The sequence below is a fragment of the Acanthaster planci genome, linkage group LG10 (assembly GCF_054643075.1).
Source record: "Acanthaster planci isolate LZ-2023a linkage group LG10, COTS_SCS, whole genome shotgun sequence".
In the NCBI taxonomy this organism is placed as follows: Eukaryota; Metazoa; Echinodermata; class Asteroidea; order Valvatida; family Acanthasteridae; genus Acanthaster; species Acanthaster planci.
Genome location: NC_141786.1, coordinates 14,746,684 through 14,766,683, shown reverse-complemented (window position 1 = coordinate 14,766,683; position 20,000 = coordinate 14,746,684). Strand labels below are relative to the sequence as shown.

The 20,000-nt window shown below is 42.6% G+C and overlaps 2 protein-coding genes across 4 annotated transcripts; one reads left to right on the top strand and one right to left on the bottom strand.

Annotated features, from left to right (window-relative positions):
- Positions 1 to 226: 226 nt before the first annotated feature.
- Positions 227 to 10,465, top strand: LOC110985381 (uncharacterized). 3 transcript variants are annotated; one of them, XR_015426701.1, is made up of 2 exons: positions 227 to 7,282; positions 7,645 to 10,465. XR_015426701.1 is itself a non-coding variant. In XM_087142227.1 (2 exons), exon 2 carries the CDS (start codon positions 1,298 to 1,300, stop codon positions 6,863 to 6,865), a length of 5,568 nt encoding a protein of 1,855 aa, XP_086998353.1. In that variant the 5' UTR covers positions 227 to 798; positions 1,163 to 1,297; the 3' UTR covers positions 6,866 to 10,465. The 3 variants fall into 3 exon arrangements, 1 of the variants encoding a protein (XP_086998353.1); XR_015426700.1 differs by having other exon boundaries at positions 227 to 9,777; positions 10,139 to 10,465; XM_087142227.1 differs by having other exon boundaries at positions 227 to 798; positions 1,163 to 10,465.
- A 2,306-nt stretch (positions 10,466 to 12,771) lies between these two features.
- On the bottom strand, positions 12,772 to 19,890 carry LOC110983039 (uncharacterized). Its single transcript, XM_022241910.2, has 4 exons — positions 18,602 to 19,890; positions 15,554 to 15,623; positions 14,850 to 15,104; positions 12,772 to 13,568 (listed from the first exon to the last, which is right to left on the bottom strand). The coding sequence occupies exons 2-4, from the start codon at positions 15,576 to 15,578 to the stop codon at positions 12,772 to 12,774; spliced, it is 1,077 nt and encodes a 358-aa protein (XP_022097602.2). The 5' UTR covers positions 15,579 to 15,623; positions 18,602 to 19,890.
- Between the last annotated feature and the right edge of the window lie 110 nt (positions 19,891 to 20,000).

Sequence of the window (20,000 nt, the reverse complement as noted above, 5' to 3'; positions counted from 1 at the left end):
ACGACAAACGATTGTGTTTGAGTGCTCCGATGTTATGACAAATTAGATAGAATAAGCCTTTTGTGAGCTAATTATGAATGAAATCTGGTGAACTGAATTATCTGATTGCACATAAATATAACAATTTGAATTCCTCAGACTAAAGACACTGTTGCTATACCGGTACCTCGTGATTCGGGGCAAGCTTTTGCATAGCGACCACCATCTCTGGAATGGACAAGTTCCTTTGTACCCTTCTTATCCACTGAAAAATGTACGTTGGTGCAAGGTGTCTCTCATATAAAGCAAAAGTCTGCCCTAATCAGTAGGTATAGCATCAATGTATTTAGTATGGAGATTTCATTTGTAATATCTACGCAAATTAGAAAGCTCAGTATACCATATTTTATTCAAATTTAACTCGTAAAGGCTCATTCCAGTATTAAAAATTAATGCGTAAAGACTGGCAAAGACTTTATTAAACTATTGGTGTTCACAAAATCACTGATTTTATGATTTTTTTAATTTGTTGTATTTTGAAAAGGAATACATTTGTTCAGAATTGAAAAGAAATACAATCTGTTACCAGTCTTTTTTGTGATTTGAAACATTGGAAAATTATTTATTACACCTTAATGATTATTACATAATCACACAATAATGTGTGTTAAGTCAAAAAGCTCCTTTATAGGTAAATTTATTGTTTGTTATATTTCAATGATAGAGGGCGCTGCTACAATTGCACTGTAATCTATAACTTCCCGGTCACGCTTTGCAGTCGCCATGTTTCGTGTTTCGATACCACGTCATCCCAAAGTCGTAAGTGAAATATGCATAACTTGTCATTTGTAATTCCTTTATTTGGTTATTATAGACATTCTTTGGGTTGTGGGATATGTTTAAGGCATTTATTTTGGGAAAAAAAAAAAAACACATGCACAAGTAACATAATTGGGACAATTTACAATGTGTATTGGGGTCGATTACATGTCACTTTAGGTTTATTGCGTGCAGTGTAAAATGTATATGTGGATCCAGATTAATGTCATCGATCCTGTTAATTGCCAGATACTGTGTGATTAGTTATGATTGTTTAATTTCAATTATGAACAAAATTGTTGTTGATTTATACTTATAATTTCCAACTGTTTAAAGTCAATTTTTGCATATTTGTTTTGGACAGATTAAACCGTGCTCTTTGTGCTGGTTAATTCGCCTAATCACAACAAGTTTGTCAATGGGGTATATTTGTCACCCGTCACACCCGTCACATGAGTTTAATGACTGGGATCTATGAGGATACCTGTACACCGACAACATGAGCGTAGTTAGTGGAGGTGAGCAGAGCGCCAAGCACCAAGACCATGATGATGGCCCGTTACCAGGAGATGATGAAAGGCAGGAGGAGTCGGTACGCCCAGAGGACTCTTCCAGTCAGATAGCGTCAACGACAAGCACAACGAAGTCGTCACTGGGTAGAACCAGGAGAAGGCTTGTTGCCAAGATGGCAGCGCTTGAAGCAGAGGCAGCATGCTTACGAGAGATACAGGTGATAGAGCTCGAAGAGTTGAAACTGCGTCAAAGAAAGCAAGAGCTCGCAATCAAGACCAAGATGGACATGGCGAAGGCGGAAGAAATAGTTTACGCCATCGATGGGGACAGTCTTCAGACGACACCCCCAAGTTTGACACCATCACCAGTACTGAGTGACAAGCAGGAGTCACAGAAGGACAGTTTGCATGAAGCAGGGGATGAGCAGACACCCCGGAAGGAGCCAGGTTACTCCCCTGTGGATAGTCCGTCAATTACGACACCGAAGAATGGAGAGCACTCCGCAGACAAGCTCAAGACAGCCCCTATGGATGATGACAACCCAGAAAAGGAAGCCTCGCTGATGGAATTGGTAAAAACGGGGCAACAACAGCAGCGATGCATGCTGGCAACGATGCAACTTCCGAGAGCAGAGTTGCCAACCTTCGACGGCAACCCACTGCAATACTGGACCTTTCTGCGTGCATTCGAGAACAGTGTAGACATTGCAGATATTGACGACAGTGCCAAGCTAGTAAGGCTTCTGAAATACTGTACTGGAAAGGCAAGAAAGATCATAGAGTGTTGTGCCATAATGGCGCCAAGTGTTGGCTACAAGAGGGCCAAGGCACTTCTCCAAGAACGCTTCGGCAGTGATTATGTCATAGCTGAGGCATGGGTAAATAAGGTAACCAAAGGTGTACCCTTGGCTTCCCATGATAAAGTAGGGCTAAGAGAGTATGCTGATGACCTCAAAGTTTGTAAGGAAACATTGGACACAATGGGATATATTCAGGAAATAGGAACCCAAGGTGTAATGGTAAAACTTGTAGAGAAGCTGCCCGGTTATTTACGTAATCGATGGATAAAACTTGTAAGGGGGCTTCGGAAGAGTGACAAGTGTCCTAAGATTGCTGATTTGGTTGAGTTTGTTGAAGACGCGGCCCAGGAGGCCAATGATCCTGTATATAGTAATTTGCATGCAAGTACATATAAGCCACACAGACCAGAGATGAGATCTAGAGTAACCAGACCAGACAAAACTAGCTATGCATTGTCAACCATTAGCAAGATGAATGAACATGTACATGTAACATGTGTGATGTGTAAGGGTAACCATACACTGTTTGGTTGTTCTGAATTCAAGGGTAAAACCCCACAAGAGCGGTTTAACTTTGCCAAAGCTGAAAGATTGTGTTACAATTGTTTAAGGCCAGGTCATGTTTCAAGTGCATGTAGTTTGCATAGAGTTTGTTCTGTTGCAGGGTGCGGTAAAAGACACACAAAGTTCTTGCATCCATTAAAGCAGACACCGTCATCTGGTGTTGAAGATGATAGACCAGCTGGGCCGGAGGCAACAGCGCAAAGTAGCTTCACTGAGACGGATCATGGCACATCTTGCGTCACAGGGGTCGGGGTGTACAGAGTTGCCCTACCTATCATTGCAGTGAAGGTCAGTGCAGTAGATGGCGATTGTAGCGTTGACACTTATGCTCTTCTTGACAATGGTTCAACAAGCAGTTTCTGTACGGAGGAGCTTGCATGTCGACTGAGCATCAAAGGTAAAAGGCAATCCTTGACCCTAACGACAATGACAAAGGCAAAGGTCAAGACTGAAACAACCGTCGTCAGCTTGGTGGTGAACAGTTTTGACCAACAAGCGGCAGTTAAACTTGATAAGGTTTATACACGACACTCACTTCCGATTAATGACGACAACATTGCTGAGCCAGAAGACATCACGAAATGGCCACATCTGCGAGACATCAGCATCCCCCAGGTTGAGAAGGGCAAGGTACACCTCTTGATTGGTCAAGACTCGCCAGAGGCACTCCTTCCATTGGAAGTGAGAAGTGGTGAAACAAAGGCACCGTATGCTACCAGAACTCGACTTGGATGGTCCTTAAATGGGCCGTTGGGAATGTCCATGAGGCCTGCGGTAACGTCAAGCTATGTGGCAGTTGATGATGCTCTTGAGCAACAGCTGCAGAGATTCTGGAAATTGGATGCTGCTGAGTCACTGTATGACGACGACAGGGGCATGTCAGTCCAAGACAAGAGAGCAATTGCATTGTGGGAGAGCACCGTTTGCATGAAAGATGGCCATTATGAACTGCCAATACCGTTCAAGAACAACCCGCCAAGGCTTGCTGACAATCGAATGGTCGCAGAGCAACGCCTGACTTCATTGGGCAGACGTCTAGAGAGGGATCATGAGTTGAAGTCACGCTACATAGAAGGCATGAAAAACCTGGTTGATAATGGATATGCTGAGGCACTAGGAGATGATTGCGTGACAGATACGGCCATATGGTATCTACCACATCACCCGGTACTCGATTCAGGTAAACAAGGGAAGATGCGTATCGTCTTCGACTGTGCAGCTAAACACCATGGTCAGTCCTTGAACACGCAGACAATCAGTGGGCCAGACCTGACAAACAAGTTGTTAGGCGTACTCCTTCGCTTCCGACAAGAACAAGTGGCAGTTTTGGCAGACGTTCGTGCCATGTTCCACCAGGTCAGAGTGTCCCCGGAATGTCGAGACGTCTTGCGTTACCTTTGGTGGCCTGACGGTGATACTTCACGTGAACCGGCTGTGCACAGGATGACTGCACACCCTTTTGGCGGGACATGGAGTCCCAGTTGCTGTTCCTTTGCCTTACGACATACCGCCGAGGACAACCGTCACGAATTCCAACCAGACACAGTCAATTGCTTCATGCGCAATTTCTACGTAGATGACTGCCTAGTCTCACTTGCAACTGAAGTTGAGGCTATTCGAGTTTCTAGAGAACTACGAGAACTTCTGTCCAGAGGTGGTTTTCAGTTGACGAAGTGGTTGAGTAACAGCCCTCAAGTTCTTGAGTCAACCCCACAGGAAGATAGAGCCGTGGGTGTCAGGGGGCTAGACCTGAATCATGAAGCGCTACCTACAGAGAGGGCCTTGGGTATGCAGTGGGACGTCGAGACTGACTGCTTCGGGTATAAAGTGAGCCAAAGGGAAAAACCCTTGACAAGGAGGGGGTTACTAAGTATTGTTTCCTCCATCTATGACCCGCATGGATTTGCGAGTCCCTTCACGCTGTTAGCCAAGAAGATTGTCCAAGACTTAAGCAGGAAGAAGTTGGGTTGGGACGAAGAGCTACCGTCACAACACAGAGAGGATTGGCAACGTTGGAAGCAGGACTTGGGAAAGCTCGAACAGCTGTGGATAAACCGATGTATCAAGCCCTATGGGTACAAGGATGGCGTCAGTTATCAGTTGCACCACTTTTCCGACGCGTCTGAGGCAGCTTACGGAGCTGTAACTTACCTTCGTATGGTGAATTCTGCAGGCCTCAGCCATACCTGTCTGCTATTATCAAAGTCACGTCTGGCACCTTTGAAGAAGGTTACGATACCAAGGCTTGAGCTGACGGCTGCGACACTCTCTGTGAGGCTGGATGCAATGATCAAGAAGGAGTTTGACCTACCTTTGGAAGAATCAGTTTTCTGGACTGATAGCACAATAGTGCTTCGATACATCTATAATGAACAGAAGCGTTTCCACACCTTTGTGGCAAACAGAGTAGCCGTCATCCAGAACCAGTCAAGTTTTCATCAGTGGCGTCATGTGAAAAGCGGGTTAAACCCGGCAGATGTTATCACCAGAGGGCAAATGGTAGATGAGCTGCTGGCCAACCAGGAGTGGTTGATTGGTCCTGAATTCTTACGCCAAGAAGACAACAGGTGGCCAAGTTTACCGATCTCGACAACTCTTGACGATAAAGATCCAGAAGTGAAGCTTGAGAAGGAGATAGTCACCATTTATGCCACCCAACATACAGACTCAGCTAACCCAACCGACAGATTGATGGCCAGACACTCCTCATGGTATGAGCTGAGAAGAAGTGTTGCATGGATCTTGCGAGTGACTGACAGTCTGCTAAGAAGAATCAGAAAGCAACCAGCAATACAAGACATGAAGACGCTGACAACGAACGACCTAGCCAGGGCAGAGGCTGCCATCGTAAGATACATTCAAGCCCAGTCCTTCCAGGAGGAGTTCAGCAGCTTGAAGAAGGGTGAAGATAAGGCTCAGAAGCTTAGGTCTGAAAAGAAGAAGAAAGGTCAACTGTACAAGTTGGATCCTATCTTGACAGACGACAGCATCATCAGAGTTGGGGGACGGTTGCGGAATGCCCCGGGAGATACATCAAACCATCCACCCATATTGCCAAAAGACAACCATGTAGTCTCTCTTATCATGAAGCACTACCATCTGGAATCTGGTCACTCGGGAAGAGAGTATGTTCTGTCACTGATACGACAAAAATTCTGGGTCATCAAGGCTAGATCCATTTTGCGCAAGGTTTTGAGCAGTTGCTTTGAATGTAGGCGAAGGTCTGTAGTTCCAGTCCAGCAGAAGATGGCAGACCTACCATCTGACAGGGTTACCCCACACAGACCACCATTCTCATTTGTTGGAGTCGATTGTTTTGGACCGTTTCTAGTGAAACAGGGTAGGAACCAGGTCAAACGGTACGGTTGCATATTCACGTGTCTTGCATCTCGAGCGGTGCACATAGAGGTTTTGCATACACTGGATACAGATTCCTTCATAAACGGCATGCAGAGATTTGTCTGTCGACGAGGACAACCGATAGAGCTGAGGTCCGATAATGGCTCTAACTTCATTGGAGCTGAGCGTGAGCTAAAGGAAGCTTGGAAAGGGTTGAGTCAAGAGAAGGTTGACAAGTTCCTTCTTAAGAAAGGAATCCAGTGGAAGTTCAACCCCCCGAGCGCTTCCCACATGGGGGGCGTCTGGGAAAGACAAATTAGGTCGACACGCAGGCTGTTGAGTTCACTGATGACAGAACAGGTAGTGAGCGATGAAACCTTGTCGACTGTAATGTGTCTAGTCGAAAGTATCATAAACAACAGGCCAATTACCACCGTCTCAGACGACATCAACGACTTGGAACCACTCACTCCAAATCACCTGCTACTTCTTCGTGGTGCGCCACATTCCCTTGGTGAATTCGACAAAAAGGATATGTACTCGCGGAGAAGATGGAAGCAAGCACAATACCTTGCTGATGTATTTTGGAGAAGATGGATCCGGGAATATCTCCCCTCACTGCAAAAAAGACAAAAATGGCTTGAACCCCAAAGGAGCATCATGGTTGGCGACTTGGTACTTATTGTTGACAATGACCTCCCTAGAAACAAATGGCTTCTTGGGCGTGTTCTTGAAACTTACCCAGGGAAGGATCAGCTTGTAAGAGTGGTCAAAGTAAAAACCAAGTCATCCATTCTGACTAGGCCAGTTCAGAAGTTGTGCCTCTTAGAGTCAGTAAATAAAGAGCAGTGAACCATCTGGTATTCATCAGGGATTTACAGCACGGATTTACAGCTTAAATCAAACCCTAACATTCCAGCATCAAGTTTCTTGTAAGGATATGTGTATTTGTCCATTGTAATTTGAATGGTGTTATTGTTGGGATTATGTAATCATTTTTTCCGTGCTTAAAGGTATATAACATTCGGTTTGTTGAAATGGTCGCATTTTGCTTAATGATATAGTTATGTAGTAAATGCCTTATTAAGTATGTAATGGCATTTAAGGGGTCGGAATGTTAAGTCAAAAAGCTCCTTTATAGGTAAATTTATTGTTTGTTATATTTCAATGATAGAGGGCGCTGCTACAATTGCACTGTAATCTATAACTTCCCGGTCACGCTTTGCAGTCGCCATGTTTCGTGTTTCGATACCACGTCATCCCAAAGTCGTAAGTGAAATATGCATAACTTGTCATTTGTAATTCCTTTATTTGGTTATTATAGACATTCTTTGGGTTGTGGGATATGTTTAAGGCATTTATTTTGGGAAAAAAAAAAACACATGCACAAGTAACATAATTGGGACAATTTACAATGTGTATTGGGGTCGATTACATGTCACTTTAGGTTTATTGCGTGCAGTGTAAAATGTATATGTGGATCCAGATTAATGTCATCGATCCTGTTAATTGCCAGATACTGTGTGATTAGTTATGATTGTTTAATTTCAATTATGAACAAAATTGTTGTTGATTTATACTTATAATTTCCAACTGTTTAAAGTCAATTTTTGCATATTTGTTTTGGACAGATTAAACCGTGCTCTTTGTGCTGGTTAATTCGCCTAATCACAACAAGTTTGTCAATGGGGTATATTTGTCACCCGTCACACCCGTCACAATGTGTATGTTGCACAAAACAAATACTGAGTGACTTTAAATCGTGAAATTGGGGGAATATTATCGCTCGGTAATTTCTTGGCGTTTTCATTTCAACAAGCTTCATAATTTTCCCTTGTAATGATGTTACTCCAATGCCACTCTGAGCAACTCAGTATTTGTATAATATTCCACAAATATGAGCAGGTTTTACAACACGCTGTTACCCAAGTAATCTCGGGGTTATCGAAAAATCTACATCTGAGATTACCTGGGTGATTGGGAGCATTTACACTACACTTCTCGGGGTTAGAAATTGTCGCAGTTACCTGCCTCAAATTGTCACTTAACCCGGGTAATTTCTAACCCTAAACGTGAGGTGGGTTAACCCACCAATCTCAGGGTTAACGATGGCCTTGAGACGATTCTCTAGGTTACCTTCGGCAATGTGAACGGTCGCAGGGTTTCCTTCATCCCAGTTTTTTTTTCGGCGAATGGACAAGATGATTTTCCCGTGTACTTCTTGTGGAGGACATCACTTGTCTTCCTAAGTTAATTTTGTGCACACTTTTCGTAAGGCACCATACTGACCATCTTGACCTCATGCTGCATACACGTGCGTGGCTTTACTGGCATAGGTTTTTTGTTTACATCAGGACACGTAGACACTTCTGTTTTCATTGTCTGTTCCAAAACAGGACATTAATTAGAAATACAATCAACGCAATTGGATTGTAGGAGGTTGGAGATTGAGCTACAGTTGTGCTCAAAATAATTCATATCCTTTTGAAAATACCATACTTTTCTAAATTCATCATTTGTAAAAGCTATAATAACGCAACTTTTGTCTATTTCAGTTGCAAATACATAAACCCACAATGGTTGCTGGCTAAACGTAATTGGCATAATAATAGATACGACCCGAGGTTTTTTTGCTCCTGGTCAAACTTACTCATATCCCAGGTTTACATTGTCCAAATTAGCCTCTTCTTAATAGTCACTACGGCGACCTTTATTCTTGATGACTGCTTCAAGATGGTTCCTGTAAGTGTCCACAAGCTTTCTTCATGTCTCCCATGGGGTGTTTGCCCACTCTTCCTTGGCGAAAGCCAGCTGCGTCAAGTTGGATGGTCTCCTGGCCATCACTCGGTCTTCAGCTCCATCCACAGATTCTCGACTGGATTTAGGTGAGGAATTTGACTTGGCCTTTCCAGTACATGGACACCATTGTCCCTGAACGACCACTTTGGGTCAGTGTCCTGCTTGTACGTCCAATCAAGTCTAAGCTGGGGTTTCTCAGCAGACGCTTTTACATTGTTATCAAGGATCTTGATATAATCTTCCTTTTTCATGATGCCCGGTGCCTCTAGCAAAGAAGCAACCCCTGAACATTATGTTGGCACCACTGTGCTTGACAGTTGGGACTGTGTTCTTCTGCTTGTATGCTTCTCCTCGCTTCCTCCATACGTGAGCAATATCCATGTGGCCAAACAACTCCATCTTTGTCTCATCAGACCACAGGACCGATGACCAAAAGGTAGGATCTTGGTTCAGATGTGCCCTAGCAAATGCCAGATGAGCCTCCTGATGTTTCTTCCCGAGTAGTGGCGTCTTCCTGGGCCTGCGTCCGTGGAGACATCCTTTGTGCAATACTCGCTGGATGGTTTGCCGTGACACCTTCGTCCCTGCCTGGTCAAGGGTATCAATTAGGGCCTTGGTTGTTATCTGGGGGTTGTTGTTGGCCTCCAGACAGATTTTCTGGCGAGTCTAGGAGACACTTTCCGCTTCCGGCCACGCCCATGGAGGTTTGTCGCTGTGTTGAACCTCTTATGCTTCCTGATGATACTCTGAACTTCTGGAACAGTTGCTTGGAAATTTCCTTGTAGCCTTTGCCTTCTTCATGGGCATTCACAATACACTGGTGTACATGTATATCTTCACTGAGTTCCTTCTTCTTGGTCATAATGACGAGTAACTGAGAATGACTGAAAAAGTTTCTTCCTTTTGTACTCTTAGGGGGAGATGGCATTTCATCAGAATCTTGAACACAAAGTCATCAAAAGAAGGTATTTATTTTATTGGAACATCTTGAAATAGCTTCATGCCAAAAGATTCTTGCAGCCACAGAAAGTGAAAATAAGCAGTATGAATGAAAGGACATTTTTTTCTTGGGATTTTGTCTGGGGTATGAATAATTCTGACCAGGAGCAAAAAAGAAACCCGGGCCGAATCTATTATTATTAGCCAATACACATGATGGTTTGTGTATTGCAACAAATAGACAAAAGATTTAGCGGAAGTACCCACATAATAGCGTTTACAAATAAAGAATTTTGGAAAGTATGTTATTTTCCAAAGAGTATGAGTTATTTCGAGCAGAACTGGACGCAGTGTGAACTCACTTCTCCGGGTTTGCCGTTCTTGCAGTGTGAACATGGTTACAAACTACCCGGGTTGGCATGAAAGCCGGTTAGCTAAATTGCGGGGTGACGTTTCGTAGTGTGAAGCCAGTTCTCTGGGTTTAGTTCCTACCCGGGTATGACCAACTACCCGGGTAAGTCCAAACTAGTGTTAATAGGTCTATATAAGTACTTTTATATGCTGTGCGTGGAGTAATTCATAGCGATGAAAAGAAATGAAACGCATCGTTTTACAGGAGAGGGCGCAATGGATCGTTTGAATAAAGTGTCCTTGTTCTGCTGGCTACTAGTATAAAAAGATAATCATATGTTTCAACTTGTATCATGTTGGTGCTACATTGATGATGTTTGGTATTTTTGTTGCTGAAATATAACGTTTTTTCATAAAATTATTCCCTCTCATGGTGGATCGTTTATAAGTTCGTACATACCATGGACATATCACCAGTGTTTGTAAGGGATAGTTAGACAAATAAGGCAAGAGTTAGAGAATTTGCAACCAATCATGCAAAACAAGATGTACAATTAATGTATTTTCACAAGAGCAACCATATTTAGGAAACAAGAGTATTTTAAAATTGGACTGAAGTGGTTCATTTGACGTCTTATTACTTTCCGAGAACCATTTCATTTTGATTATTATTTTTTTTTCGGCCAAACAAGAGTAAACAGAACAAACTAGAACATGTATATTAAAAAAAAGACAAACATCAAACAACAAACCAAAAGAACCCACTTTAAGGTGGCCAGGATTAATAAAAGTGAAAATAAACCATTGTAGCTCGAAAGCCAATTAATCCATCCTTAAAGTTGAACAAAAAACAAAGGTAGAGAACTATAATGGCAAGAGAATCACTGGGGGAAAAAGAAAGCAGTATAAGAAGTATAGAAAAACATGACACAACTGATTCGGCCAGAAGGTTGAGCTATTTCAGTCAAAGATATGTTTACTTCGTTTAAAATCCTCATATGGCCAAAATGTTACTGCCATTGAACAGTCTAGTGTGCTGCTTTCATCCACGAGTGAATTTGTTTGCTTGGTTTAGTCACCGCTGTACAAATCAACCGAATATGACCCGTGGAGCAACACACTTACATGCCTGTATGTTATTTATGCACACCATAAGGCCAAGATGCATCCACTTTGACTGGGCTGTGAGTTCATCGGACTGAGAAACTTTGATTTCTACTCTCTCTCTCGAACAACCCCTCTTCCTTTTCCTTCAGCTGAGGGAGATTTTGACCGACCAACTGTCGGACAGTATCAGGAGGGAGGCCTACATCAGCAAGCTTCAGTCCACACATTGCAGGAAGACCCCGGAGATGATTGGTCAGAGCCCTGACTGCATTTAAACCAAGTTTGTTGTTGACGATGCGAAGGCCTTTCAAACCATGTCCAGGAGGAAGGATACTAATCAGGTGCCTCAAGTCCTTATCTACAAGCCTGCATTCGTGGAGTTCCAAGTACTTCAAGTCCGGCTGTATGGGAAGGAAAGCCTCCCTCACCTGACCGCGCAGGTCGGTATGAAACAGCAGGAGACCGCTTAACCTGCACCCTTCCAAAGCATTCAAGAGACTAAGGACGTCACTCCGTGATCGTTGGCTCACGACCAAGCGAAGGTGGGACATTTTCTCGCTCACTCTAAAAATACCCTGAGCCACATATTGCACATTCAACCATGACTCCGGTGTAATGTAAATCCACAAAAACATACCACCGCGTCGTTGCTGGTTTACTGCACATATAGTTTCCTCAAGGAGTCGCAACTCCTCTCCCCCATGTTTTGACATGTAGTAGTGAACCCTGAACGACGCTCCTGACTCCATGCTGGCACTTGAAAGAATTTGTCTGAAAAGGGTAAGGTCTTCTTTAGACCTACAACGGATTTCAAATATTAAAGCTTCAAGTGACTGCGGGACACACTGTAAGTAATAGGTCAACGATTTCAGGTCTTCGTTACTCTTACATTGTACCTGATTCGGTTGGACTAGTTTGTCAGCGAGATCTGCCGAAGCAGACTCAAACAACAACAGCCGAGCCAGTCTCTGCAGTTTCATCTCGTCTCCTTCCATCTCGCGTATATGATCCAGGATGAGACCAGCAGCCTGCTTTGATCTACCGCAGCAAAACCGAAGGAGATATTCCATATCGAGGACATTATCTGCTGTAATCTGCTTTAACCGGGTACCAAAACTCTCTTCGCCGTCTTCAAGCAACTTGACCATGTAACATGCAGCGAAGTATTCCTGGAAAGACTTATGGAGAAAGGTGACCAATACGTTTGTTATGAGACCACTAGTGAATGTTTCACTTTGGAGGAGACCCACTTGAAAAACCTCATCTAGTAGTGTCCCACATTGTTGGAATTCACTCCGATCAAAAATAAGTCTTTCCTCCTCCCCAGGGTTAACTAGTCCTTCCGTTGCAACACGACCTATTCCGTTGATGATTCTCTCCATCAGTTGCCTATCGACAGAGCGACGGAAAAAAAGACAACTAACAAAGTCTGCGTACAACTTTGTCATTTGATGTGGCAGTGACCTCGTATTTTTCCACACAACACAAAGCATCAAGGAAATAATTGGCACATGCGACAATTTCTCTAGTGAGCTATTGCGCTCTAGGCGGTGAACTAATGTTTATCCGTCTTCGTCCTTGGAAAACTGCGTTCTGATATATCTGTGCGTGTTTTCTGATGTAAAGCCTGTTGTTTGAACCTGGGCGTAATTTGGGTAACCCTGGAGTACATAGTCAACCAGGTGTGGTCGTGTTGTTACCAGCACAAAGCTTGTTTTAAGACATCTGTTGCTTAAGATATCTTCGAACCTGTACACACCCTCCTTGGAATGCAAAACATCAGATGGAATTTCATCTAAGCCATCCAGCAGGAAAGCAATGCGTGATTCGTTGTCATCAATGAACTCCTTCACTGTGTGTTTTGTCAGGTTCGTGTTGTTCGATAGAATTTGATCAAAAACTGCATCCAGTACACAGCTTGATTTTTGCATTTGTCTCAGCTTTATCCATATTACCAGTTTGAACCTCGCAAGAGGGGACTCCGAATGAAGATTGATGCACGAGTTAGCAATTTGAAGTAAAAGGGTAGATTTACCCATTCCGGCCCCGCCGAAAAGAAGAATCTTATTTATTTTACCTACGATCTTGGGATTGAACAAATCTTCCAAGGAGTCTAGGGTAACCGTCTCCACTTCATCCAAAAATCTCCTCCCACCTGGCAATGACACAGATGGCCCTTGTTTAGTTTTCCCTGAGACCTCCTTTTTGAGACACAGAGGAATAAAGAAGTCTTCAACACCCACACGACGTGACTCGACGGTAGGGTGCGCTGGGATAGTTGATGCCGTTTGCTGGTAGTACTGGATGACCTGTTGCTTGAGATATTCAAAGCAGTACGGTCCCCTGGGTCTGGCAATTTCTGTGACAAATCAGACAATTTACCCCGTCACTTTTTTTTGCAACTGAAACAAAGCCAGTGAACGCAGTGTATAACTTTTCATATGATATGGCATGAAAAAATATGAAAAAAGTTGCTTAATTAACGTATAATACAAACAAGTGGAAATCTCTATGCACGCACAACCTCATGCAAAACCAGGCCAAGCACCTCTGTGAAACAGTGCTTAAAGTGTAGTTGCAATGATTTTATTTGGACACATTTTCTGCAACTTCGAACTCCTCTCTAATGTATGAAACTCTTTACATTCCTATTAGGTTGAGTGCACTGAAAAGCTCCCTTTAAAACAAACACCATCCATGCTGTCCTGGACGACTGAGGGCGCTGTTGCGAAGATGCCATCCGGGGATGACAGGGTTCAGTGCCATAGGTGTTTTTTGTTCAAATTAGTTTGCACATGAAGTTATGTATAGTTTAAAAACCAGAAATGCAGTAAAATTCCCTGTAAAACGTGAAACAAAAATTGAAAATAAAGTCAAATGAGACGCATTTTGAAGGCTTGTCTTGTCTGCAGCTACCCTTGATGTTAGCAAATTCTTCTGCTGCGGTAAGCACGACCATTTTAGCTGACTGTTACACAGCTAAGTGAAATTGGACCCTAGCTGACAAGTACGATAAAAATGCTACTGCGACGATCACCAACACTGTCTCGTTTACTCTGGCTCAAGAGCGTGTCTTCCGTTCAAGAAATCAAAAACCACAGTCTTATATGCAGCAAGTAAAAAGGTTCACGTCCGTGCAGGTGTATGTGGTAGGTTCAGGTTTACCGTGCACTCATACCGCTTGGGATTTATTGTTTCAAAAGAGTGAAAAGGGGCCATGCACAGTTATTGAAAGCTTAGTTGTTCTTTCACTCTTAACCAAAGGTCAATTGCTTCCCGTAAGATCGATTGTGTCTTCCACACTGTCATAATTTTCAACCATAAACAGACGACATCTCTTCAACGTGGTTTTTATTTCTTTTTTAACTTGTCGGTTCTCTGTTTTTCATGTTGAGTTTTATTTGAACGTCATAAGAACATGGAACATGTTATTCCGGTCTTTAAGAATATAGTACATCAACATCCAGATTTGACAGAATCTACAGTTTGTCCGCCATGATTCATCCAGTTTGTTTCGTGATGTCATGGACTCTATTGAAGAAGCAAATTAATACTTTAATCCCAAGATTTAATATTTACTCTCGACTTAAAGCTAGCTATGCATATCAATAACATGTTAATTCATTCTATATATACCCACCTGCCAGTTCTGCGACGATGTCGTCTCTACCAATCTCTGTCAGAGCTCTGCATAACGAGTCCACCTGATCAACGCCGATGGATTGTTTGCGCCTCCATCTGACCAGCATGTTGAAGATCTGATTCTCTGTTTGTCCTGGCTTATCCATCTGGATGCGGGAGACCTCTGCAGCGCTTAAGCCAAGAGAAGTCGCGAGCCTCTCCCATTCAGAACCTAGCTTCTCAGCAACCTTTCGCAAAACAGAATCACCGATACCTGCCAACAGAAAAGTATCAACGAAGCCTGCAGGGTTCGCGTAAATACCTCGCATCTTTTTTAGTTGTACATGAGTGTTTTACACTACAATTCACACTGCCGCAGGGATACAAAATATTGCTTTCTTAGACGAGAGATCATCTAACTGCCTGAGAATCAGTAACAAAAATATGAACCCTGGCTGAGTTTTTCTCGAAGCATTCTAGCAATGAAATGAAGGTATTCAGTAACCTCTGCCCAAACACTCTATGCGACTTCTTGTTCTGGTTGTTTTCACTCTTATAAAGGGTCAAACCTTGTTGAGATTTCGTCCCTTAAACAAGAGACAAAATACTCCATATTCTATCAAGCATGCTTAGAAAGTTAAGATTACAAGGCTCGGTGTCATAAAATAGCAAGAGGCCGGAAATATCTTCGAATTTTGTTAATAAAGTAAGGGTCACACTAACCTGTTTTGGAAGTTAACGCTCCCATGATTCTGAGGTTAAGTTCGTTCTTAACACTCTAAACAATTACCTGCTGAAAAATAAAGTAACAACAATCAAAACTACTTTTAGGAATAAATGCGTTTCCATTTGAATTGTCTGAAAGACGTGCTTTGATAACGGCGTCATACGTCGAACAACTTCAGAAAAACCTTTGGAATTTCATATTCACTGTAAACGCTCTGGTGTTAAAATCAACACTTTTTGGTGTTGTCAGATGACCACACCCTAAGGTGTTACTTTAACACCACTGGTGTCACTTAGTACACCTATACGTGGTACAATGCACTGGAGGGTATTGCATGTAGCACCAAGTAGCGCCAAAATTTTTAAAACAAGTGAACAGTGTTGGTGTAGTCCTCTGATAACACCGGATGTGTTAAATTTAACACTCCAGTTTTTGCAGTGTTTGGGACTTTCACTTATAAGGAGTAAATTTACCACTTTTCTCCATTAATAGGCTCAACCTCAAGTTTCTGGAGAAATGCTGAGGCTGGAATAGATGCATGATAGAAACTGGAGATCTTAATTAAACCAGCCTTGACTGACCAAATTGAAGTTGTGATCTGTCATTATCCAAACAGAGCTTTCATTCCTTATTTAAATGTCTTACATAATCTTACATTACACTGCACAAAAAATATTCAGTCGAACATAACTGTTACAGAAAGTTTTCATGTCCCGCAGAAATAACATGACAACGTGCTGCTTCTGGCCCCTTATAGCTCCATCACTGATTTTCCTGATCAAGATCTTATTCAGTTCTCTTACCACTAGCGTCAAAATAACCTGAAAAGGAACAATTAGTAACAGCAAAACTACATTTGAGTTTAGAGCATTATGGAAGGAGTATATCCAGTTATATGACATTGGCTATATCCGACAGTGTAAACCTTAATCACAGATTCCTCCCACTTGCAGGTAGTTCATAGAAAGGTTCATGTACTTATCGCAGACATGCAACTTTCAGGTGACATGGCATCCAAGTTAATACACTGTGCATGTAGTTTCAGATGACCCCTGACAACTCTATGCGTCTACACAAACGACGCTATAATAACTCTACATGTCTTTACAAACAACGCTCTGACTCTACACGTCGAAACAACACTAAATGTGTACCATGTAGAGCAAAGACTGCCTGCATTCAGGATTTGTGGCAATACATGTGTACCAGTCCCATGTGACCAGGCCGGTAATTCTGTGCCATGTACACGTATGAGCTATAAATGCATGCTCAAAACGACGTCAACCAGAGTGGACTGGTCACGTGGGACCAGTATGTTGCAGTTACTAAGCATCTCAAAATTCTCATCGTATACAGCAAGCCAGCATGTCATGTGGAGCTGAATGATAGTGAACCAAGACAGCGATATAGTCACAGGGTTTCAAATGTATAACCGTTGATGTCAAGTGACTTTATTTCCCTCTTCCAACTGCATTCACTGGTAAATCGTGATAAATGACTTTGCACAATGATGTCAAACATAAAAAAATTACTTAGAACATTAACAGAACATTTATGCAAAAACTATTTTATTTATTACGTTAACCTAATGTGTGCGTACGTAGCAATAAGCAAGAAAAAAATCGACTCAGTGTTGGAATGATATCAAAGGTTTGGAAAGTGCGACATAAACGCCCAAGATATTATCGTCTGTATTAAGCGGGCGAGCAAGGGATAGGACGCCGCATGCGCTTTTTGTACGACTAGGTGCAAATAAACCATCTTATTTTCCCCGGACTTATTTTGTAACATCTGTAATAAAAAATCCCTAATTTCCAGAAGAGGACTGGATTCATGTTGAAATACCACACAAACAGTAAGGGACGGCGACCATTTAGACCCGGTTTGAAAAGGGCCCCCCGGTAGCCCACCCGGTATAATGCCTGCCCGGTTTTCAGCCTAATACAGGCCGATATAAGGCCTGTCTGCACATTGGCATTTCAAAGTCCCTGATGAAAGGCTTCCCCCAACATGCTTGCACGGATGAATAGGGGTCTAAGCGGATTAGTGTAAACATTGTATAGAGCTGAAGGATTAAAAACCACAAGTGGGTTCCTTCTGGGATAGATTACATGTACCAATACTTGCAAACAATAGACCCCAGGATGAAGAAGTTCGAGATCAACAACCAGTCCAGCATCCCAGGCCGGTAGCCAGGCCGGTATGAAAGGGGTTTTTGCAACCGGGCGAGCTTACCGGGGGGCCCTTTTCAAACCGGGTCTAAATGGTCGGCGGCCCTAACGCGTTGCCAGATTCACGGCAGACCTGGCAACTTTCGATTCAGAATTGTTCACCCAAAATTTGGCCTTGAAGGACCCTGCATTGATAATTAAATTGCACTGCCCCTTAGCCTACACTGGTTTTGTTGCCACATTTGGAATTACTCAGTAAATCATTCACAATAATTAGGCCAGGGAAAATCCCTGAACTACATGTATAGAAATCTTGGCACCTGTTCAATTATAGAACTATTCCACAAAGATTTTTATTTATGATGTTTAATTCATAAAAGATATCAGTTGGAGTAAAGAAAGGATTTTCCACTTAGATATGTTAAACAAGTCTCCAGCTTTCAAGGGTGAAATCTCGGCTTTGATCATTGCTCAGCCGGCTATTTCCGGCTATTCCCCTCACACATCAATAAAACAAGATGAGTAGTGCGGGATTGAGCATGTTGATCAATATTCTGACGGTGGTGTTGGTTCTCTAGTTCTCTGGGCGCTGAAGGTGAGCCAACGATGGAACCCTTGCAGCCGGTCAGAAGGCCTTTTTGCTACACACTTGAAGAGTTTTGAAAGGTATTCATTCGTTCTCCCTCCTGGTACGGTTAAGCCTTCCCTGACACCAGAATTTCAGGCCTACATTCGTAACGACTCTTTCATTTTGCAGTAGGGTGAAGACTGTCTAGAATTGATGTATTTTGTCGTTTTCCCTAATGTGATTCACTGCTTCCCTGCAGTAGGCTTCATCAATGCTCAACACGCCCTACACTTCCTGATACATACCTCAGCACAAACACGGCAACACTTCCTGTTCAGATCAGCCTGAGCAACGGTTAAAATTGTACGGAACGAAAAGGGAAAATCCAGGACAACTAACCTTCGCAAGAGCAATCATTGGTACATTGATAAAATGCAGTTGACAGAACCGTCAGGCCTTTGGTTTGTAAAGAATTGTTAAGCTCCGCTGCTCGCTTAAAGCCCAACCTTTCAGGGGCACTGGGGTCATCTCATTTCTATGGAGGGACTTCCCCCCAAAATATAAGGGACACACCACTTTGCACTTGAAATGCGACGTAGTCAATGCCGGTGTTATTTGATGACGAGGTGGCAGTCCATGTCTAGATGTGTGACGATTGTATGTTGCGAGTTAAATCGTCGTTGTCCAACTGTACCTTACCCAGGCTTTTTGAAGAAAGAATCAATCCCCCCCCAAAAAAAAACACGAGTTGTAAACTCGGTTTTTAAACTTGACTCGGACTCCAGTAGGAATCTTTTGTTTGTAATTTGTGACTTGACTTAGACTTTCACTTTAGGACTTGTTACCAACGCAAGTCAGAAACTACCCAATCGGATCCGTCCTTTGCGGCATCAAAACCTTTCACCAGCTTGCTTTTAAGTTATAATTCCAACTTTCATAAAAAAAATCCCAACATCAATGTTTCCTTGATTACAATCATATATCCATATCTGCCTTGAACAGAAGCACCATCTCATCGGTAAGAGACACAACATGCTGGTATAGGGAGTGTTAATTATAATTGTTGGCAGCGACGTGTCCTCACTACATGAATCTCATATTGGACGTTCACATGATTTTAGATTGTGTGGACGAGACCGCCGTTCACGTGCACAGCCGGCGTTCACTCAAGCAGTCAACAACCGGTACCCCTGTTCACGTCCTGTTGAATCTGTTTCGATTTCAGTTAACACGTGTTCAAGGCGTAGTAACGTCATATGACGTCTTTGTAATGCATATTCACACTGCGCGCCATCTTGAACGATCAATCATTCTGCTAGCTGGCATGGCAAACCTCCATCGACTCCGTGAAGCACTTCTTTTTTATTATTATTTTGCCAATGAGTTGTATTATGAGGAATTTATGTTGCCGTATTTATTTATTAATTTCAAGCAACATTTAGGGTTGTGAAAAAGACATCAACGTCCAATATATAAAATTCACTCCCTGGGTAAGAATAAAAACAATAAGAAAACAAATCCAAAAAAATTTCTGGGATGCAAATGTATAGGTTAAAAGAGCGTGAACAATAGCATTAAATGGACAAACAAACAGGAATAATTAAGATTTGACATGCAATACTCAAAAGAAGTGAGCAATTAAAAAACCTGATTTAAATTTAATCAAGTAAAACCACGCTCCTTCTTATAACAGGAAAAAATACG